A 24,055-nucleotide genomic window follows, 5' to 3' on the forward strand; every position below is an offset into this window, starting at 1 on the left:
TGCAGGTACACGTGCTCTCAGGGACAAGTTCCTCATAGCATAGTAATGTCATTTGGAGCACAGAGTAGATTATTGCATAATTAATGTTGTTTTAATGAGGTTATTATTTAAATTATTGCTATTGTTATGAGACACGGATGATAATCTACAGACATATGAAGATTGGTGGTAAAAGAAGGGTTAATCATAAGTGTCTGTAAGTATCATTTTTTTAGAAAAATGTAAACGGTACAGCTTGCTTTGTCAAGTGATATATGGCTTAAAAATCACGTATACATAAATTCCCTGTAACTTGCTGCCTTCAATTCTCAAGTAATATGTTCTAAAATATTTTGGTATGGCCCTTTTTCTAAAAAGTGAGGCACATCTTTGTAATTAAATCTTAAAATTATAAATCTGATTTATCTAGCTATTCCTCACATTTTGGTACATAGAAGCATTAATATTCGCAGTGATTTACAGGCTTTGTTTCAGCATGTTACAGATGTTCTTTATTTACTTAAAAACTTTTTTTTTTTTTTTGTAGCTGTATGTTAATGTCTCATCTTGAAGAACCAAAAGTTACAGAGGATGAAGAACCACCCACAGAACAGGATAAGAGAAAAAAGATGGTAAGTTAAAAAGTAGCTTTTAAAATTTGGGAGAACCATTTACAGTTCATCCGTGTATCCATCTCTCTATCCATCCCTGTTGTAGAATTAATGTAAGCTGAGCTTTGAAGTTTGGACTGTACTCCTAAGACAGATAAATTATGTTCCTAGTAATCCTACTACAGGAAGTAGAGTTAAAATCTTAATCTGAAATAGCTTTTCTTGTCTTAGCAGAGCAAAGGGTTTAGTCTTTCACTTACAGAAAACACGTGACCCTCAAAACTCACTTAAGTTGTAATGCTTACTCTTTGGTTTTGAGGAGATTTACTGAAATTGCTTCATTCCCTGTTACTTCATGAATTTTCACAACAAATTTTTTCTGAGCTAATCATAGGCCTTTACAAAAATTCCTTTAACTGCTAAATAGGAACAAAAAATCAGAAACCTCTAAAATATCCCACCTTTAAAATTATAATCTTGAACTTTTAAGTATTTACTTTGATACATGAATGTAAAACAGCCACATAAGTCACCTTTTTCCCATTTCCTCAAGGAATCCATTCTGGTCTCCTGGCCTCATCATTACTAATTGCGTTGTGCCTTCTTTCCTCATTTGCACTTGAGAACAACAATAATATCCCTCAAAAGTAAATAAATCAGTATATAAGCTGGTCATGGGATACGCTGAACACCTAGTAATTACTGGTGATCCTTATTTCAGTCTGCTCACGACATTCTCTCCTTGAATTATGCCACATGAACCCACCGGGGGCTTCAGTTGTCCTCAAGGTGGAGCTGATACTGTGCTGCTCAGACAGCCTTCTTTTATTTTTTTTTTAAATTTTTTAAATTAAAAATTTTTTTAACTTTTTTCTTTAATGTTCAGTTAGCCAACATGTAGTACATCATTAGTTTTTGATGTAGTGTTCAACGATTCATTAGTTGCATATAACAGCCTTCTTTTAAACCGTGTTAGAGTTGAATCCATTTTACTTGTCATTTTCGCTGGAGGGACGATAGCCTTTCAGTATAGCCTAACAGTTTGTCTTCTCCTTCCTCATCTCCGCTTTTTAAGGCATTTAATATATAATTGGTGTTATGGAAAATGTAACATCTTCCTTCATAAGATTCTAAACTTGTAAATGAGTAATAGGTATTCTGCTTCTATTCATTCCTCAGCTTTTGTACGCACTTTATTCACATCATTTAGTTAGCTAGATTGACCCTTAGCAAATTCATCTACTCAAATTTATTTTTCATCCTATAGAGAATCCTCAGTAACATCATATAATACTAATTTTAATCCTAACTGGATTTTGAAGGTAAGTGAAATATTACGTTAAGGAACAGTGTAAGAGCATAGTTTCAGAAATAACAAAGTTTCTTGTTTCAGTTTTGTGATTTTAAGTATTGTTCGAGAGCTGGTTATTTTATCATTATTGTTCCAATCATAGGCAGTATTATTTTACAGAACAACCGTTATTTTTTCCAGGGGTTGATTTTTTTTTTTTTAAGATTTTATTTATTTATTTGACAGAGACAGCAAGAAAGGGAACACAAGTAGGGGGAGTGGGAGAGGGAGAAGCTAGGCTTCCATCAAGCAGGGGCTCAAATCCCAGGACTCTGGGATCACAACCTGAGCGGAAGGGCAGACGCTTAATGACTGAGCCACCCAAGCGCCCCCTCCAGGGGTTGAAATTTGAAATTAGTCGTCACAGTGGCTTTTTGATATAGATTTATATTGTCATCTCTACTAAGATTTCCAGTGCCTTAGACTTAGAGAGCATTAGTCTAATGCCGATGATACCTCAGCATTTATGGTTAATGCTGGGATTATTTATCTTAGCCTTGAATAGGTCTAATTACGAATACCATGATAATTTTTCTGTAACTTTCCAGTAACAATATTAGTTTCACTGTATCTTCAGGGTTACCAGTACAAATAATGTATCTTTTTTTCAGTAATTATATCATCATTCTTATACTGTATGTCTTTAACATTAGAAATTTTTTGAGAACTATCTAGGTTTGTCCTGGTTGTAATTTCAAAGGGGAAAAAATGTTTGCTGGTAGATGATTATTAACTATTATTTAAAAGAAAAACCAATCTAGTGTCAAAGGTTTTTCATTTTAAAGTGAAAATGTTTACTTACAAGGAAGAAAAAGTGTAACTGCTTGGTTCCACAATTACGTAATTAAAAGTTTGATTTACTTACTGCCATTGTTGTCTTCAAGTTGTCCCTAAAATATGGTGTCTGCATTTCAGTAGCTGCTTTGCAGAGGATAGAAGCAGTGATTGTAATTCAGAAAAGTGGATGATTAACATTACATCGAGTGTGCCAGGTGATGTTGCATGTATTTATGAGCATTCTCATAGTTTGTTTTAAATAAGGATGACATTTCCATTCAGGAAACCTATTCACCTGTCCAGACTTCTGATCTTGCCCTTTTTCATCCAGCTCCTGTCTAAACTACCTGTTTGGGGGGAACTAATGGAAGGTCCAGTGCAGCTCAGGCATTTCATTTCATTCCTAAGGTCTCTCGCTATCCAGTATGCTCCAGGAGTAGAACGATAATTTTGTGACATCTTTCGTAAAGAATTAAGCTAATACATTAACATTTTAAGTTGCTTGTAATTTCTGTCTTGTGATGTGTGACTTACGAGGCATTTATAAGTTGTACTTTTCCAAATTTAAGCTTTTGAGCATATTAATGCTTTCTGGCAACTTGATGGTACTGGTTAAGAAAGCATTATTAATGAAACAGTTGATATAGTAAGTAAAGCTGTGTTAATGGGGTATTTCTGATCATACTTCCATGTTAAATATTTCTCAGTTTAAGCCCCAGAAATATTTTGGTGATCTGCTTCTGTACACCATAATCTAATTTCATATATACTTACTAGATGCTTTAGTTGATAAGCTTGAACATTATTAAAACTACACTAACTTTGGGGCACCTGGGTGACTCACTCTTTTAAGCATCAGACTTGGTTTTTGGCTCAGGTTGTGATTTGGGGGTCATGGGATCAAGCCCCATGTTGGGCTCCGCATTTGACATGGAGTCTGCTTGAGATTCTTTCTCCCTCTCCCTCTGTTCCCCCTTTCCCACTTCTGTGCGCATGCTGTCTCTAAAATAAATAAATAAATCTTTAAAAACAAAACTACACTAACTTATCATTTTCCTGTGCTGGTAGAGCATTAGCAAAAATAATGGTCTATCCAAACGTCATCATTTTACATTACTTTGAAGTAATAGCAATACCTTATCTATATAATATTATCCTTTTTTTAAAGAATTTTTTTGGAGTGTCATCTTACTTACCCCTGTAACAGTTTTATGGTCAGATATTGATGAAGAAACCAAGTCACAGAGAAGTTGCCTCTTACTCAAGAGTTATAGATTCTGGGAAAGACCGAAATTAGAACTGAGCTTTCTTGATTCCTAGCCTGATGCATTCTTTATGATTTTAATTTCTAAAATTTCTGTAGCTTTTCTAAAATGTTTTGAGAAATCCCACATACCATTTTGCTGAAACTGCACAATGTATGGGAACTACACGTTTGAGGGTAAAATATACCAGCCTAAAACATAGCTCAGCTACCACAAGTCACGGGAATTGGAATTAGATCTGTAGATTCAGTATAGTTTGTCATGTTCTCATGATAAGCATGGCTAGGAAAGAGGTAGTTTATTAATTTGTACATTTGCTTTACTTTTACAGTTAAATGTAGTTTGCAGTTAGTTTGTAGTTATTGAATAAACTATAAACAAGAGCTAGAGAAATGACCTTGAGGAATACCTGTTGAGAGAGATCAATTTCAGGGAGAACATGAATAAGAATTCACAAAGATGCTAATTATTTTTTGAGTAACATTGAGTATATACTATATTTAAGTATTATTTTAAGTTTTTTGTGTACTTATTGAATGCTCACTGCATGATACAGTATTCTTGAAATTGAGGATATGGCAGTGAATGGAGCTTACAGTCCGAAGAAATGATTTATGTATAATAACAATGTTAAATTTATGAAGATTTAGATTAAGTAATAAACATCACAGTAGTTTTCTAAATTCAAAGCATGTTCATGAAACGTGGCAGTTTTGTATATAGTGTTGCTAGAAATATATTTTTACTGTGTTTTAATAAATCAGTTAAAGAATGTAGCCTTCACTTCACTGACAATAACTGTTTTCTATCTCTCTCTCTCTCTTTTTTTTTAGCTTTATAGATCTTTGCAAGCCTTCTATTTGATTAGTTTTTCAAGAGAAATATCATTTTAGGAACTGTTTTAACAGTTTTCAAGATCATTTGTACTTGGAATGATTTTGATTTTCATCTTTTATGTACACGTATAGGAATATATCTTAATGTATTTTAGCAGAAAAATTTAGAGCTATCTTATATCTAGCTCAAGAATATGAACTATTATTTTTCCACTATCTCAAGAGGTAGATTAGTATTGAAAACATTTATGCGATATTACAAACCAATGAAAATATCATTTTAACATGTTGTACTTTACTTTTAAGCTGCTGTTTGCTGAGTGAGTTCTGCAGGTGAATTTCTACTGGTTTGTAATCAGGTCTTAAGCTTTCGATAGGCTCAAATATTTATATGACTAGCAAGACTTTTAAATTTTAACTTGTACCATATATAGGTCAAAGAGAATCTACAGCCTAACTGAGCTAAATTTTGGGTGGAACCAAGTATTTGTAGGTTGAATGACATGAGCAAACCTGGCATCACAGTCTTCTGCTTTGGCTGTAGCACATCTAAGCAGATTAATTGTCTTTTAGGTTGGGTTGCATTTTATTTGATAAATATATGACCAGATCCTAAGTCTCAACAATAGATCCTGAGCATGGCTTGCATATTGCCTTCTAGTGAGTGTTGTCTCTTGTGCACCTGTTGCCAAATACAGAACTGGATCAGAGAGGGACAAGACCAGGGCAGTGTGGGAATGGAATTGTCTGAAAATCAGAGCCTATAGGTAGCTAACAGTTTTTTCCCCTTTTTGAGAGTAGGTAGACTGGATCAGCCTTCACCTCTGCCTCCCTCCCCTGTTTCCTTCTCCCCAGCTCCTTCTGTCATCAACTCTTCCTGAGAACTTTTATTTGCCTAACCATTAAGTCCATCAGCTTTCCTTAGACTTTTACTTAGTAGAACTTAGAGTACATTGTCAGAGGGAAAGTTAACTTGTTATCACTTGAAAATACTCTGGGGGCGCCTGGGTGGCTCAGTCGGTTAAGCGGCTGCCTTCTGCTCAGGTCATGATCCCAGGGTCCTGGGATCGAGCCCCGCATCGGGCTCCCTGCTCGGCGGGAAGCCTGCTTCTCCCTCTCCCACTCCCCCTGCTTGTGTTCCCTCTCTCGCTGTGTCTCTCTCTGTCAAATAAATAAATAAAATCTTAAAAAAAAGAAAAGAAAAGAAAATACTCTGTAATGTTGTTTTATAAATGTTCAGTCAAAATGTAATGTTAGCAGGGCACCTTTTGATAGTGGTGGGTTGGGAAGTTGTAAACTCTCCCAGCATGATTTTGATCACAGAACCAGTTGGGTGATTGTTTCACCTGCCCTCATTTGCCTCTAGAAAAACTCAACAGAGCTAATAGAATTGTATTTGGCTGTCACTAATAAGATACTGTGTTTTTCTTAGTTAACTAACAGCAATCTTGAAATTCAGGCATTTTTATTTTTCAGATAATATTATGAGATTAATCCATCATCTTATTGGTAGTTTCTGAACTGCCTTTTGAGAATCCTTGCCCTATTGCATTCAGTAATCAAGGTAAATATCTTAATTGTTGAAAATACTCTTTCTTATTCAGCTTGCATGCATTGTCATACTAGTTACGACTTTAGAGAGCTTTCTTGTTGCTTTTTCTCACTGTGCCCAGTTCCTTTACATTTTTCCCCTCTATTTTCTTGCTACATCGTGAGTTCATCCTAATTTAGAACTGATCCTCATCTGCAGTCCTGAATTCTGACCTCTGTCACAACCTTTTCTCCTTCCTTACTAACCATTCCACGTGTCCTGGAAATTCTGTTTTGTACCTTTATCTGGAGTCCTATAATTATTTTTTTCATAGTCTTTATACAAACTTATTTTCACAAACTTTCCCATCCTTTAACCTAGATTTTCTTGTTTTTCTGCTGCTCTTATCTTTGGCCAAGACATAGCTTTTGCCACCCCATGTTAGATCTACTAAATTTGTGGACCTGGAAATCAGGTTTACGTATTTCTCAGAAAAGCTTCACATGTTATTTTGGTGTCCATCTAGGGTTACGAACCACTACAATAGGAATTAAGCTCCCTGATAGTCTTTTATAGACTTCTCCACCATGACTCCACCCATCCTTTTGAGCCCTGTCGTCCTTTTCCCCGCTCCGTTTCCTAAACCAGATGACTTGTCTCCATACATGTTATACGTTTTCTTGCCTCTGTCACAGCACTCTCAGATGAGTCCTTACATGAAGAGTAGCCCCTTCATCCTCCTTCTCTTCACTCAGCTTGCTTATTTACTGTTTTCCTCACGTTCACCCTCTCCACTCACTGATCACCCTTCCCACCCATGCCTAGTTACAGAAATAATCCTTGCCTCTCCTGGGCTTTTACGTAGCATCTTCTCTATACATCTCAACTGCCCATACCACCTTTATGTAACCTAGCAACTCAAATCTGTGATCTCCTTGAAATTAGGAAGCATGTCTCACTTATCTTTGTATATGTATGTGTGTATATCTTTGTATATTTCAGTAAAGCTTTGTTGAGTAAACATTTCTTATATTACGTATTAATATTTCTTTAACTATGGCATTCTCCTTAATTTGTAATAGTTAAGGCACCTTAAGAAAATCAGTTAGCAAATAGTATATACAAGCAAACAACTGAACTTTTTTTTCCTGTTTTACCTTTCAGTTGAAAAGATTCGATCTAAAATATACCCCTGTTTTCTTTGGGTCTTGGATACCTATATTTACATTGATGAGTGTAGTGTCATTGGATCTATTTCCCTCTGCCTTAAAATTACAGAGTTCTCTCCTCTTTTCATTCTCAAAACAAATTCAAATCCATAACACCTCTTTCCTTATCTTGAAGCTTACTAGCACCAGTGGGAAAGTAGTAATAGCACTACACAGACACAGTTTTCTAATTGACTTTGTAGCTAATTAGTCCTGGCAGGAACTGTGTATACTGTGTCTTGTGGTCCATCATATTGGTGGTCTTTATATAAAATAAAAGTAACACTCCAGAAAACTATTAACCATTAACCTGATTATTCAGTGAAGTTGCTCATGTGGATTTTAGTCTTCAAGCTTTTTATTGCTTTGACAATACACCCTAGAGGACATCTTTCTTGTAAAAATTTATTTTGTAACCTCTAAGCAATATTTTGAGGGAATGGCAGTATTTAGTATTATTTGGTATAAGTAATTAGTGTTAGTAAGTCTACCAAAAATTATGTGATACATCGAAACTAGAGATTTTAAAGACACTATATAATTTATATCATGCCTGTTCTCAGAAAAAAATGTTTCAGTGTATATGAGTATCGATGCCTAAAAATAAAGTTCTACTAATAACAATGTATAAATAAAGACTTGGGAAAATGTCAAGTGTGCATTTGGGTTTGGGAGCATCCAGGGACCCTAGTTTCAGAACATTAATTCAGAAGCTGGAGGAGGAAGTAAATTTTAGGATCATTATTGTATTTATTTAGGCAGAAATTCATTACCTAACATTCAGCCTGTGGATTGACTTCTGGGGGAGTTTTAGAAACACCAGTGAGGTTGTATGCAGATTTGGGTGAGAATGTACATTTTGGAAAAGAAGGAGATTATTTAAGATTTTATAAGATTTCTTTAGGGACTAATAAAAGATTAATTAAAAAAAGAATCTCTTGGGCGCCTGGGTGGCTCAGTCGGTTAAGCGACTGCCTTCGGCTCAGGTCATGATCCTGGAGTTCCGGGATCGAGTCCTGCATCGGGCTCCCTGCTCAGCAGGGAGTCTGCTTCTCCCTCTGACCCTCCTCCCTCTCGTGCTCTCTGTCTTTCATTCTCTCTCTCGCAAATAAATAAATAAAATCTTAAAAAAAAAAAAAAAAAAAGAATCTCTTGACTCTTCTAATACTTTCTCCTTTAGGATTTAGATGTAGATCTTTTGATTTTTTTCACACACAGTTGTGTACTGTCTCCCTATCCTGACTCCCTATCCTGTGTCTTGAGTAGTGAACAACCACTGAAGCACTTTGTACCAAACTGTTTTTAAGTCTAGCCAGTTGGTTATACATACTGTTTCCATGCCGCCAGCCAAATGAAATGTAGGCTGCCGAGAGAAATAGTAAAATTGGACCCCGGGGCCCAGGGAGATCATGAGCTCATGCCCAAAGGTAAGAGAACCTTGGGGTTATTCTTGTTGCCTTCCCCGCCCCCAGTTCACTTGAGAATTATTCATGAATATCATTCATGGTTTCCATAGCAAGAGTATGTGTTTTTAACAAACCACTGTTTCCAAAGATTCCTTTCCAGTTTTCTCAGGGCCCTAAAAGTAAGAGGCTGACTCTTAGGTCAATTCACATTTTACCTAGTTTCTTGAACCATTAAACGAAATTACCCATTCAGCAAGCACTCATTGAGTTATGGGTCAGGAACGATGCTGTTGTGAACTGAATGTGTGGGGGAATGACAGAGAGCTAGAGATGAGGTGTGAAGGGGAGATTAAGGAGAGAAGCCTTTCCCCACATCATGGATGCTTTAGACAAGAGATGTAATTTCCTTTGCTTTTTGAGATTGTAAATTTGTTAAATTGGAGTTGTTTCTTGCAAAGAGGGAGATAATAGGCTTTGAAATTATCCTTCAAATAGTAAAATAAGTGATAAATAAGACAAAATACATGGAACGTTATTTTTTAAGATACTAGAAATCAGAATATGAAAAATAATGATCTCTGAGAAACAGAAAACAAACCCAATGAGTCCTCCCATTATCAGAGTTTACTGCCTGGAGAGACTTTCCAGAGAGTGGCACAGGGAGCCCAGTGGTCTCTTTGATTTGAGGAGATGAAGCTGGAAGTCTGAGGATGCCACAGAGGCTCAGGTTACCAGAGACTAGGAAGCAGCCCCCTTAGAACTTGCCAGATCTCTGGAGGGTCCCTTGTGAGTCTTCAGCTGAGTACTGGTCAGCACACACAAGTGTGGAAGTTACCCATGGCCAGGGAAAGAACCTCCAGGAAGGATCGTTGGGAAGCAATACTCTGAGCTGACAGACCCAGGAATAGATCCTGTTGTCAGAGTGGAAACCTCAGAAATGATAGGGTATTAGGTAGAGGATTCAGAAGTCTATGTCAGTGGTGGTACAAAATTATCCTCATATTAGGTATTGCTCTGATCCTGCCAAACAAAGGTAAAAGCAAAATCTGAAAAGATGAAACTGTTTCTAAGCAATGTAACCATGTCCTAGAACAAAACTCAAGACTATAGTCATACAAAAATTTCCAGTATCTAACAGGGCAAAATTTATAATGCCTGGCATCCATTAAAAACCTACAGGCATTACAAAGAAGCTGAAAAATATCCATAGTGGGGGGGAGGGCTGTCAATCAATTTTAACTACCCAAGAATAGATACATATGCTGGAAATGGTAGAAAAGAGCATTAAAACAGTTTTTATAACTGTGTTCCCTCTGTTAAGAAGCTAGAGGAAAGATAGAGCATGTTAAATAGAGATGTTGAAGATACTTTAACAAGACTGAAATGAACCTGTAGGAATTAAAATCTATAATATCTGGTGGGGTTAATGTAGATTAAGTATTGGGGAACAAAAGATTAGTGAATTTTGAAGACCTAGAAGTAGAAACTCTCCAAAGTGAAACAAAAAAAGACAGGTGGAGGGGTAAGCCATGTAGGACATCTTCAAGCAGCCTAATGTACAAGTACTTCAAGTCCTCACAGGACAAAAACAGAGAACAAAAGAAATATTTGAAGAAATAATGCCCAGATATTTTCCAAATTTAATGTCAACTATGAGCTCACAGGTCTAAGAAGCTCAGAGAACCCCAAGCACAAGAATCAAGACTATCCCAAGCCACATCATAATCAACTTGCCACTTAAATCCACTGTTGAAGAGAATATCTTCAAAGTAGTCAGGGGGAAAAAATGAATGCATTACATTGAGAGGAAAAGATGTAAGAATGATAACAAACTTGTCATCAGAAACAATGCAGGCAGTCTAACAGAGCAGCATCTTGTATACTGAAAGAAAAAAAAAACCTGTTTTTTTAAATTGTTTCATTACTGAATTAATGTTTTAGAATAAATTTTTACTCTCGAAAATAATTTTTTTTTAATTTACTCCCTACTTAATTTGTAAAGTTGACAAATTTTATTTTGGTGATAATGGAAGATAGCATTCTGTTTTCTGGGTTTTTTTTACTCAACAACAGTGCAGAATGTTTACAGAGTATTTGCATAATCCGTAATAGTATTGTAGATGACCACAGAAAACCTATTATATTGTCAAATTTATCTGATAATAGTACTGGGTATGTTTCATGCTACTTCTTGAATGAAGCCACAGAATAGTAGACATGAGTGCTTTATAATCATCAGGGTAGAAGTATGCACATCTGTTACTTTATGGCTTGCCATCTGATTCTTTTTTCCCTTTAAAACTGCTGAGATGATTTCTTTCTTTTTTTTTTTTTTAAGATTTGTTTATTTGGGTGGGGGGAGAACACAAGAGCCAGGGGAAGGGCAGAGGGCAAGGGAGAGGGAGAATCTCAAGCAGACTCCATGCTGAGTGCAACACCTGATGTGGGCTCGATCCCAGGACCCTGAGTTCATGATGTGAGCCGAAATCCCCAATTGGCTGCTTAACTAACAGGCACCCCTCATTTTTTTTCTTTAGCCTTTGATACATAGTGATCTTTAAAGTCTGTAGATAGATAATAGGGTCTGCTGAGAAAATCAAGTAGATCCAAATTGTTCATTTTGACTGTTTTTTGTTGGTATCTCATGAAGCCATTACCAAGAGGTAAAATTTGTCTTTGTTCCTCTGCCTCATATAAATCTTTAAAACTGAATTCTTAAACTTAAATATCAAATAACAGTTTCCAAAATTATGATTACAAATTATTGCTTCTCATTTTGCAAAGAAAGCAGTTGTACTGTTAAAAATGCACACGTTTTTATCCATGTGACTTATTTGCTGTCGCTTGTATGTTGTCTAGTTAGCTGAAGACGTGATTTATTAAAATTGTGTGCAAATTCTCACACTTCTCCATTCCCTTAAAAACAGTTCTGTTTACTCTTAGTCAAGTGCCAAATAATCCTGCCTGCTGCAGTTACGCACCTGCTACTCTTGACCTCAACACAATGGCAAGAGTAACATCTTCAAAATACATGATTTGTCTTTTGTATTTATTCAACATACATTTTTGTATGCTTACCATGTACAAAGCATTGATCATTATAATTAGTATTTCCTTCACTAGTGATTATGTATACCCATAGGACCTATCTTCTGATATATGTCCATCAGGAATGTATACATATTCTTTAAAAACATTTAATAACATTAGGTTATTACAAAGCCAGTTTCCTGAGAGGATTTACTTGTTTTTATGTATGCTTTGCTCCCAGTCTACGTTCCCTAAGTTCAACCACCTGACTGTTAATACTGTTGTTAATGATCCTTATCTTCATTTCCAGGTGATACTGAAATGTAAAAAGGAGTGTCCTAAGACACATAACTTTACCTTAGGCTGGCTGTATAAATAAACAGTAAATATTTCAAAGTTGCAGATTGAACATAGCTTTCCTTATAAGTGAGACCCTCAAAATCAATGTTAAACTTACCCAAATCTTAGAAATACATTGTTTTAATGGGTAATTCAGCTCTTACAAACTGTAGACTTTGCGAGTGACATTGAAACAGTCCAAGAGGATGGGAAACAATGAATTGAAATATTCCAACTGAGATGTAATAAAGATACAAATTGATAACCAAGCATCCTCCTGAGAAAGCAGTTCCTCCTGTGATCAAACTAAAATGTTAATCAAAAAATAGTTTTGAGATCCAGAGGTTAAGATCTTTCACAGTAGGCCACATAATTGTAATCAAAAGATACTAGAAAAGAAAATTCTATTGAAAATGCCCTTGAAACTAAATAAAGTGATGGTTCCTGAGTTCCTGTTTTTAGTTGAGACTTGAGATTAATTGCTTGGTGACCTCAGTATTGTTCTTGAGTTTTAGAAAGCAGGCAACCTCATTACTTCTTGAATTGAATTTATTTACCTGAATTGTTACTAGGAGTTAAGTAACTTTGCCACTGTTCATTTGGAAACTTTGGCACTGGGCTGTTGACTTACTTTTAAATAAAGTCTTTGTCTTTATATGTGAAGAATATGGCCTCATTTGGGAGAATGTATTTTCAGTAACTTAGGTAACATTCCAGTGAACATCAGACTGTTTCTTTCTTTTATTCTTCCTTTTCCCTTCTGCTTCTTTTATAAGGAGCCTATCTTTTGAGGGAGGCGAAATTAAGGAGCCTTTTCAAAGAATTGTTCTTTGTAGCAAGTTCCTATTTCGAAGACTTTTTTTAAATTATAAAAGTAACCTATATTCTTTTAAAACCCACAAAATTACTTATGATAGGAAATACCTTTTCTTCCCCAAGGTAGCCTTTAGTAACATGATATTTCTTTCCAGAGATTTCATTTACATTATATAAACACCTGTACTTCATAAATAAGAAATACTATAGATTGTATTATGCTGATTGATTATATTTAAATATAGTAGATATATGAGCATACTTCCATGTGCATATATTTAATTGCATCATTTCTTTTAATAGCTGCATTTGATGACATTCCATTGAATGGATCTCCATCGCATGCATATCTTGAGCAGCACTTTGTATAGTTCACAAACAATGGGAGGTTCTTTCAAGAGTGTTATTATTGTGGGGGCGCCTGGGTGGCTCAGTTGGTTAAGCAACTGCCTTCGGCTCAGGTCATGATCCTGGGGTCCTGGGATCGAGGCCCGCATCGGGCTCCCTGCTCAGCCGGAAGCCTGCTTCTCCCTCTCCCACTCCCCCTACTTGTGTTCCCCCTCATGCTGTCTCTCTCTCTCTGTCAATTAAATAAATAAAATCTTTAAAAAAATGTTATTATTGTATAACTGATACTATGAATCAATATTATGATTTATGATATTATTTACCATACTAAGACATTATTTTTTCTTTTCATCATATGGACTTTTGCACTGGTGGTGCAAAAACAATCTTGGATATCCAAAGGCGGGTATAACTGTTGTTACTTGAGCATCATTAAAGGCAACGGCAGCAAACTCTGTTAGTGGTTGTCATATTTTTTACTACCATATACTCAACAGGGTTTTTTGGTTGTTTTTTAAAGCCAGTTTCATTTAGGAATGTCCTTGAAGTAGTACAAATTACTAATTTTATTAAATGGCCATTCTGTGTCACAGTGGGGATATTCTCTGTGACAGTGGTTGTCTTGAGGAAAAGTACTTTTGCAATAGAGTTGGAAGCTGAATTAACTGTCTTTTTCCTGTAACACCATTTGAACGTGGAAGAATGGCTGACAAACATTCAGATGGGTACTTGACATACATTTTCTCAAAAGCACGCCTCTCACTTTAAGGAAAACAGCTAACAATTGAAATCTGTGTGTCACTGGTGGTGGTATGTGAGTTATTCCATACCCTGGAGAGTATGATAGTTACAAAGTAGTAACTTGTTGTTCAATGTACTTTCTCTAATTATGAGCAAGGCTGAGCATTTATATTCCTTTGTTTGATGAATGACTTGTTCTTACTCCCCCCACCCCCCAGTTTTTCTATTAGAAATTTTATTGGTTGTTTTCTTTTGCTTTAAAATAAGAGTTCTCTGATACATTGTATTTTCCAAGAATGGCCATACACCTCCCATTTCACATGCTGTTCTTACAATGTGACTTTGACACTCTTTTTCATTCAGAGGTTGGGTCTGTATTTCCTTTCCTTGAAGTTGCTCAGTCTTGATAATGTTTTATGACTTCTGAGTCAAATCATAAGGTAGAGCTTACACCTTGTTCCCTAGGTATACTTGTTCTTGGAATCCAGGTACCAAGTGTCTACAAGGAGAATGTGGGCCTTATTTTCCCCAACTGAGGTCCCAGACAACATCTAGCATTCACTGTAGACACATGAATGAGTGGAGTGACTCTGCAGATGATTCCCCAAGATGGCATCACTCACTTCTAGCCTTCAAGTCTTCTCAGATGAAGCCCACAGATCATGGAGCAGAGACCATCCATCCTTACTCTACTCCACAGAATTCATTAATATTAAAAAGTAGTTGTTATTTTATGCCACCTAGTTATGAATAGGTCGTTAGGCAGTAACCAAAAATCTGAACAATCTCTTGATAGATACAGAAATGAGCCCTTATTTCCTCATCTGTGTTTCATTCAGTTTGTTTTATGATTTTTGTTTTTTAAACCAGGAACAAAATTAAATTGATCAGCTTTTCATTGTAAAGCAAAGTGCAGACTTTGTGGAACCATGGGTCATGTCCCAGTGGATAAATCATGGAGGGATTTTTATTAGATTTTGAGTGCCAGAGTTAGTCACAGAATGGTTTTGTCAGGGATTGATTGATCAGAATTTGTAAACCATCAGAATCTGTAAAAAGACAGTCACTGGTCTTGATTTTAACACAAGTCCTTCCAGCAGTCCCACTGGACCAGTTCCTCAGTTGTCTTATCTTGGAACACATGGATCTAAGTGAGCTGTGTTGAAAGAGTGTGGGTTTAGATTGCTTGTCTTGCATATCGTAGTTGAGGTTAGTTTTTCTGAGTCCTAGTACAGTCTTGCAAGTTGTTGTCTGCTTCATTTCACAGATATGCTCTTACAGCTCTCAGGGGGTCTCCTCACCTGCACCCCCATTTCATCAGACTCCTTTTCTGAAAGATAAACTGTTAGCTTCTGGGACGCTATCAGTCCAGATCTGCACTGCTCTTGGAGAGGTTTCTGAGTTTTCTGAGCTGGTGGTTTTCCTCTCTTTCATCATCCGTGGTTTGCTTACTTTTGACTGTTTTCTCACTTTGGTTTCATCTGGCTTTATGGTGTGCACAGAATGGCTGCCCTGCGCTCAAGAACATAATTTCTCTTTTTTTTTTTTTTTTTAAGATTTTATTTATTTATTTGACAGAGAGATAGTGAGAGCAGGAGCACAAGCAGGGGGAGTGGGAGAGGGAGAAGCAGACTTCCCTCCGAGGAGGGAGCCCAGTGCAGGGCTCGATCCCAGGACCCTGGGACCATGACCTGAGCCGAAGGCAGACGCTTAACGACTGAGCCACCCAGGTGCCCCAATTTCTCTTGTTTTTACAGCTCTATTTCATTTAAACCTTTAATCCAAGTGGAATTTTTTTTTTGCTGAAGGAGTGAAGTAGTGTGTTCGCTTTTATCAGATACAGCACCGCCAGCTTTGCCACAGATGTATTTCAGAACTCCACATTAGAGTCCATTATTGACCTGCCTATTTTAATCACTGTAGCCTAACAGTATATTTTAATACTCATTGATGCTGTTTGTGATGTTATTTTACTTGCAAATTTACCATTATATAATTTTTAAAGATAAACTGAACACTAAAGAATTGTTTAAAAATCTCAATTGAAAATGGGAGTAATGCTGGGCACCTGGGTGGCTTAGTCGATTTAGCATCTGGCTTCGGCTCAGGTCATGATCCCAGAGTCCTGGGATAGAGCCCTTTGTCAGCTGGGCTCTCTGCTCAGCAGGGAGTCTGCTTGTCCCTCTCCCTCTGCTTGCTGCTCCCCCTGCTTGTGCTGGCTCGCTCTCTCTCTCTCAAATAAATAAAATCTTGAAAAAAAATAAAAATAAAGAAAATGGGAGTAATGCTAATTGGAAAACACCAAAAATAGTATTGTTTGAAAGTCAGAGGTATAAGATTTTGGCTATTTTAATGGTAAGAATTGCAGGTTTATTTTCCTTCTAGGGTATTTTGTAGATCAATCTAATAATACTCCAGTTGGTTCTTTCAAACAGTGCATTGAAAGTAATTGCTTCTTTAGGGTCTCAGCCTGAGATAAAGACATAGCTTATATCAAAAGCTAAGGTGTACTACCATGATTCAGGGTCAGAAGAAGAAATATAAGAAAGAACATGTTCCTTTACATTAATTTAAAACCACCTAAAATAGTTTTATTCTTCTGTATATAGTGATATGTTCAAAAATAAAACATCACTTCTGCTGAAAGGGGATTTATTAAACTAAGGCATTTACTTATTAAATGGTTTGGATGTCATTATATCCTAGCCACTTTAATTCATTTTTATATGAACCCAAGCAAGGTGAAATGATCTGTGACAGACTTTAATAGTGCTTTTCACAGTTTTATACTTATCTTATATCTCATGTGTGATAATGTATGTGAATATCATATTAATAAATCATCTGATTTTTTGGGAACTGTGCCCTTGAAATAAAGCACTTTAAAATAAAACAGGTACAAAGGGGAAAGAAAGGTTTTGTTATAGAAACTATCCAAGTGTTACGACTTTCTTTCAACGTAAACCTGAATTAATTTCTTCCCCTCCACTTTTTTTCTGAGCTGCAAGAAGCTACAGTGAAGGAACTAATGAGTTTCTTTCTTAACCCATTATAGTGTAGATGACTTTATGTCCTTGTGTGAGTTAAGTGGAGTTACATTGACTTCTAATGCAAACAATAGGTCCATGTTTAATAGGGGTTCTCAGCTGACTGTTACTTTGTTCCCCCAGCCCCAGGGCACTTAGAGCATTGTCTAAAGATATTTTTTATTGTCACAAGGCTGAGAAGTACTATTGTAATTTAGTGGGTAGGAGCCAAGGATGTTGCTAAACATCCTACAATACTCTAAGTAATAATTTATTTTATTTCAATGAATATTGGGTAGTGGGAGGAATGTCACTTCAGAAACATTTATTTAGTTGTCTGCTGTGTGCCAAATAACAGCCGGGTTGTATAGGGCCTGGTGCACCATATGATAAATGTGGTAGGAAAAATAATCCCTTTCATCCCCCAGAGAAGTCCATGTCCTAATCCCTGGATCCTCTGAATATGTTATGTCCCCTATGGATATGTTTGGTTACATTGCAAAGTGGAATTAAGGTTGCTCATCAGGTGATTGAGTGTAAGGGGGGATTATCTAGGTGAGCCAGATGCGATCGTGAGAGTGCTTAAAAGTGGAAGAGAGAGGGGGCGCCTGGATGGCTCGGTCGGTTGGGCATCTGCCTTTGGCTCAGGTTGTGATCCTGGGGTCCTGGGATCGAGCCCCCATTGGGCTCCCTGCTCAGCGGGAAGTCTGCTTCTCCCTCTCCCACTGCCCCTGCTTGTGTTCCCTCCCTCGCTGTCTCTCTGTCAGATAGGTAAATAAGGTCTTTAAGAAAAAAAAAAAGTCGAAGAGAGAGGTGGCAGAGAGGGTCACAATGATGCAGTGTCAGAAAGACTCAACGTGCTGTTGCTTTGAAGACAGAGGAAGACAGCCTCCAGATGCTTTTGGAAAGGGCAGAAAAATAGGTTCTCCCCTAGAGCCTTCAGAAAAGACAGCCCTGCTGACACACCTTGACTTTAGTCCAGTGAGACTGTTCTGGATTCCTAATCTATAGAATTGTAAAATAATAAATTTGTGGTAGTTAGGGCAGCTACAGAAAGCTAGAAATTTGGATTTTGTTTGGTAGGAATAGGGAGCCATCAGAAAGTTGTCATCAAAGCAAAACCACAATGAGGTATCACTCACACCTGTCAGAATGGCTAGAATGAAAAGACAAGAAGTAAGTGTTGGTGAGCATGTGTAGGAAAAGAAACCTTTGTGCACTCTTAGTGGGAATGTAAATTGGTGCAGTCACTGAAAAAACAGCATGGAGGTTCCTCAAAAAATTAAAACTAGAAATAGCATATGATCCATTAGTTCCACTACTGGGTATTTACCCAAAGAAAATGCAAACATTAATTTTAATTCAGAAAGATATATGCACCCCTGTTTTTACTGCAGCATTATTTACAGTAAAGAAGATAGGGAAATAACCCAAATGTCCATCAATAGAAGAATGGATAAAGAAGATGTGGTATGTGTATATACAGCGGAATATTAACTCAGCTGCGAAAAGGAATGAGATCTTTACATTTGCAACAACATGGATGGACCTAGAGTGTATAATGCTAAGTGAAGTAAGTCAGACTGAGAAAAATGAATACCATATGATTTAACTCATCTGTGGAGTCTCAAAAACTAAACAAATGATAAACCCAAAGCAGAAACAGACCTATAAATACAGAGAGCAAACTGATGGGGACATGGGCAAAATGGATGAAGGGGAGTGGGATATACAGGCTTCCAGGTATGGAATGAAAGCCACGGGGGTGAAAGGTAAGCATAGGGAAAATCCTCAGTGGTACTGAATTAGTGTTGTGTGGTGACAGACCGTAGCTACACTTGTGTTGAGCACAGCATAAGATGTAGAGTTGTCAAATCACTATGTTGTACACTTGAAACTAATGTAACATTATCTGCCAGTGGCACTTTGTTATCACCAAAGGACTGACTTGGTCAGATTTGTGCTCTAGGAAAAATTGTTGTACAGCCACATTCTACCACAAATTGACTTACTCTTTTGCTGTGATTGCATAAATGACAATGGACCATAAAGCTTCAGATATCATTTGAATATGAATTTTGTATAAAGCCCAAATTCCAGAAATACTATGTCACATCCACATTTCATGGGTAGAAGGCTTTGTTTACCAATAGCTGTTACTTCTCCTTATTTCAAACTGAAGTTACCCATGTAGATTATTGAATCATAATTCCTTAGCATACTTTACATATAAATTATATAAATACTCTTTTTTTTTTTTTAAGAAAATGGCCATTTTATAATGTGACTCATTCCTGTACTCCAGGCTTTCTTCTTTGTTCCCTTGTACATTTCTACAAACGTTAGAATTATTAACCATGAAGCTTCTCCATTTGTCTTTACCTTTCATCATCCCTGAGAGGCTGCCACCTGTAGTGTCCATGGCACTGAAACTTTTTTTTTTTTCAAATTTTTATTTAAATTCTAGTTAGTTTACATATAGTGTAATATTGGTTTCAGGAGTAGAATTTAGTGACTCATGACTTACATATAACACCCAGTGCTCAACACAACAAGTGCCCTCTTTAATACCCATCCCCCATCTAGCCCAGCCCACCACCCACCTCCCCTCCAGCAACCCTCAGTTTGTTTCCTAGAATTCAGCATCTCTCGTGGTTTGCCTCCCTCTCAATTTTCATCTTATTTTATTTTTCCTTCCTGTCCCCTATGTTCATTTGCTTTCTTTCTTAAATTCTACGTATGAGTGAAATCATACAGTATTTGTCTTTGTCTGATTGACTTATTTCACTTAGCATAATATACTCTAGCTCCATCCATATTGTTGCAAATGGCAAGATTTCATTCTTTTTGGTGGCTGAGTAATATTCCATTACACACACATATACACCTCCCCCCCCACATTTTCTTTATCCATTCATCAGTTGATGGACATTTGGGCTCTTTCCATAATTTGTTGTTGATAATGGTGCTGTAAACATCAGGGTGCACATTCCCCTTTGAATCACTGTTTGCATCGTTTAGGTAAATACCTAGTAGTGCAATTACTGGGTCGTAGGGTAATTCTATTTTTTACTTCTTGAGGAACCTCCATACTGTTTTCCAGAGTGGCTGTACCGGCTTGCATTCCTACCAACAGTGTAAGAGGGTACCCCTTTCTCTGCATCCTTGCCAACATCTGGTATTTCCTATGTTGTTAATTTTAGCCATTCTGACAGATGTGAGTGAGGTGGTATCTCATTGCGGTTTTGATTTTTATTTCCCTGATGATGAGTGATGCTGAGCATCTTTTCATGTTTCTGTTAGCCATCTGGATGTCTTCTTTGGAGAAAGGTCTGTTCATGTCTTCTGCCCAGTTCTTAACTGGATTATTTGTTTTTTGGGTGTTGAGTTTGATAAGTTCTTTATATAGTTTGGATACTAGCCCTTTATTAGATACGTGATTTGCACATATCTTCTCTCATTCTGCAGGTAGCCTGTTAGTTTCATTGATTGTTTCCTTCCCTGTGCAGAAGCTTTTTATCTTGATGAAGTCCCATAGTTGTTTTTTTTTTAATTGAACAGCTATAGATGCATGTTATAATGGTTGTTGGGTTTTTGTTTGTTTTGAGAGAGAGAGGGCATGCGCATGTGATGGGGGGCTGAGGGGCAGAGGGAGGGGGGGAGAGAGAATCCCAAGCAGGCTCCATGCCCAGCTCAAGCCCTAATGCAGGGCTCAGCCTCATGACTCTGAGATCATGATCTGAACCAAAATCAAGAGTCAGTCGCTCAATCAACTGAGCCACCCAGGCGCCCCTACACTATGTAGTTTAAATCATGCATGAGGTCATGTCAAGTACTCCAGCAAATTTAGGTTAAAGAGCCATAGAACAGTATTTCCCTTCCCAGAAATAGTGAGTTAATACAGGTCTTAAAATACTGCAGTTTCTTCAGTGATTTTGCTGTATCAGCAGATGGTCACCATAGAAAGTTTTTGTTCCCCCATTCATTCCCATCATATTCTGTAATTTTTATAAATTATTGATGGCTTTACTTTGATGAAATGATAAGCCCAGTTTTTGAAATAGATTGAGAGCATTGACTTACTATTAAATTTTTTTGCCTTTGTAAGTTCCCTTTCAGCATTTCCTATTTATAGCACTTTTTTTTTTTAAAGATTTTATTTATTTATTCATGAGAGAGAGAGAGAGAGAGAGAGAGGCAGAGGCAGAGGGAGAAGCAGGCTCCCCGCGGAGCAGGGAGCCCGATGCGGGACTCGATCCCAGGACCCTGGGATCATGACCTGAGCTGAAGGCAGACGCTTAACCGACTGAGCCACCCAGGCGTCCCTATTTATAGCACTTTTTAACCTTTCATCTGATTAGCTTAAGCTTATAAAGCATTTTATCAAAAAACTCGAGATTCTCTTTTTTTTTTTTTTTTAAGATTTTATTTATTTGACACAGATAGCGAGAGCAGGAACACAAGCAGGGGGAGTGGGAGAGGGAGAAGCAGGCTTCCTGCCGGGCAGGGAGCCCGATGTGGGACTCGATCCCGGGACCCTGGGATCATAGGATCATGACCTGAGGTGAAGGCAGATGCTTACTGACTGAGCCACCCAGGCGCCCTAAAACTTGAGATTCTCTTAAGATGTGCTCAATGATCTCACTTCTTGGAACCATAGAGGCAGTTGGAGCAGTAAGGAGATGTAAGGGAGCAGGTGTTTCCTATAATAGGGTGGCTTACACTTGTGATGTTGATTTCTCAATCCCTTTCATAACAGTATTGGCAGAAATAAGTGAGTGATATTCAGAAAACTCAATCCAAAGATGACATTTAAATTGTAAATAGAAATTTCATCTGATTTTTCCTGTTTCTCTTTATCCTCTTTCCATTTTCTCTATCACCTGGAAACTACATATAACTGGATCAATGTATTAAGGCACATGTTTGGTTTTATAGTACATTCTCTCACAGAATGGACCAACATGAATATTGATATTTCTGGAAAAGAAGCAGTAGAACACAGGCACTACTGAGAATAATACATTTAGATCAGTCTAGTAGGCTTTTGTTGCCTAATTTAGTAACACTGGTTGCACACCCCTAAATACTCGGTTACACTTTGTTATGTAGTCATTTTATTTTGATAACAACATGAATGGAAGAAGGATATCTTTCAATTATTTATTAGTTTAGTGATGGCATTAGAATTTTTTTACTATTAGAGATACTCCATGAAGATCATCTTTGATTTACTGCTGTAATGTATAGGATTCTAAAAATGCACCTATGATCATAATATTTTTTTAAAGATTTTATTTATTTATTTGACAGCACAAGCAGGGGGAGTGGCAGAGGGAGGGGGAGCAGCAGAGGGAGAGGGAGAAGCAGGCTCCCTGATGAGCAGGGAGCCAGACATGGGGCTCTATCCCAGGGCCCTGGTATCATGACCTGAGCTGAAGACAGACTTTTAACCGACTGAGCCACCCAGGTGCCCCTGATCACAACATTTTTAATGGTCCAAAATTTATTGTATTCTCCTTAAACATTACCATTTTGTGATATCTCCTCATCCCTATGCCCTTCTGAGTAAACTGATGCTAAAAATAGCCTGTGATGGTCTTGGGATCTTACATGTTTAGTTGAACCTAAGATGGTCTCCTACAGGGTATGTGGTGACAGAACTGAACAATATAGTCAGTAATATAATCCGGCACTTAATTTAGTGCCTATAAATAAAAATTCTATCCTATCAATAGAATAAACATTTTTCAAATGTTCACGAAATGTGTATAAAAACTGAGCATATTTTAGGCTTACAAAGGAGACCAAATTTCTCAGAGTAGAAATAGTACAGATCATATTTTTTTGACTACAGTGAAGTGAAACCAGAAATTAAAGGTTGAGAAAAAATACTGGTCACATAAAGTTTTTCAAACAGTATTTTAAAGAGGAAGCTTGCAGTTTTGAACAGGTGATATACCACAGTGAGATTATTACACTTAAAATATGTGGATACAACTAAATTATTCATAGTCTTAAGTAATTTTATTAACAAGAAAGAATGAAAATAAATTAACTCATTTCAGGGGTGCCTGGGTGGCTCAGTTGGTTAAGTGTCCTGGGATCAAGCCCGGAGGTGAGTCGGGCTCCCTGCTCAGCAGAGAGTGTGCTTCTCCCTCTTCCCCTGCTTGTGCTCTCTCACTCTCTCTCAAATAAATAAATAAAATCTTAAAAAAACAAACAGCTCATTTCAAGATATGAGTAAAAAAAAGCCTTAAAGAAACCCAAAAAAACCCAGTATGGGAATTCTGCCAGATGCTAAATATGTTCAGTCCAGTTACACATTCTGGAACTGGGAAATTACCAGAGGATGGGCAACCCACAGGGCCTGCTGGAAAATAGACCTGAGCAAAAACTCCATTGCTCACGTGACCTTCCTAAGCCCTACTTTGGTGGGCCACATCAAGGGGGGTGTGTGGCGGGGTTGAGCATAAATATAAAATACCTAGGTATAGGGACACCTCTAACTTCAGGGATTATACATGCAAGTCCTGGCTAGTCAATGGAAAATCTTGTCAGAATAGACAATTTTTTCATAAAATATAATTACCAAAAAATGAAAAATAAAAAACAACTTAGGATCAGGTAGAGATAGACTTATAACCATGGAAGAAATGTTTTAGGTTGTCTCCCCATTTTTCTAAAAAACAAACTAAAAAAACCCTCCCTTAGTGATGTTTTTTATTTGTTCATTTCATAAGTGGTTTTACTGGAATGTACTATTAATTTAAAAAGAAATGTAGTTTAAT

General features: G+C 37.1%; 1 protein-coding gene across 9 annotated transcripts in view; it reads left to right on the forward strand.

Annotated features, from left to right (window-relative positions):
• The window catches only part of IPO11 (importin 11), a 208,025-nt gene that overhangs the window by 173,820 nt on the left and 10,150 nt on the right, over positions 1-24,055 (forward strand). For 5 of the 9 annotated variants that reach the window (XM_064596162.1, XM_064596161.1, XM_064596159.1 and 2 more), the window contains one exon: positions 527-611. In XM_064596162.1, coding sequence (XP_064452232.1) covers positions 527-611 — 85 coding nt within the window. Of the gene's footprint in view, positions 1-526; positions 612-2,856; positions 2,934-6,295; positions 6,384-24,055 lie in introns of all 9 variants that reach the window. The other 4 variants (XR_010413079.1, XR_010413080.1, XR_010413081.1 and 1 more) reach the window with 3 other exon arrangements.

This window comes from Mirounga angustirostris, unplaced genomic scaffold (assembly GCF_029215605.1).
Source record: "Mirounga angustirostris isolate CCGP_5_RB_7025 unplaced genomic scaffold, mMirAng1.0.hap1 SCAF_7, whole genome shotgun sequence".
Classification (NCBI taxonomy): domain Eukaryota; kingdom Metazoa; phylum Chordata; class Mammalia; order Carnivora; family Phocidae; genus Mirounga; species Mirounga angustirostris.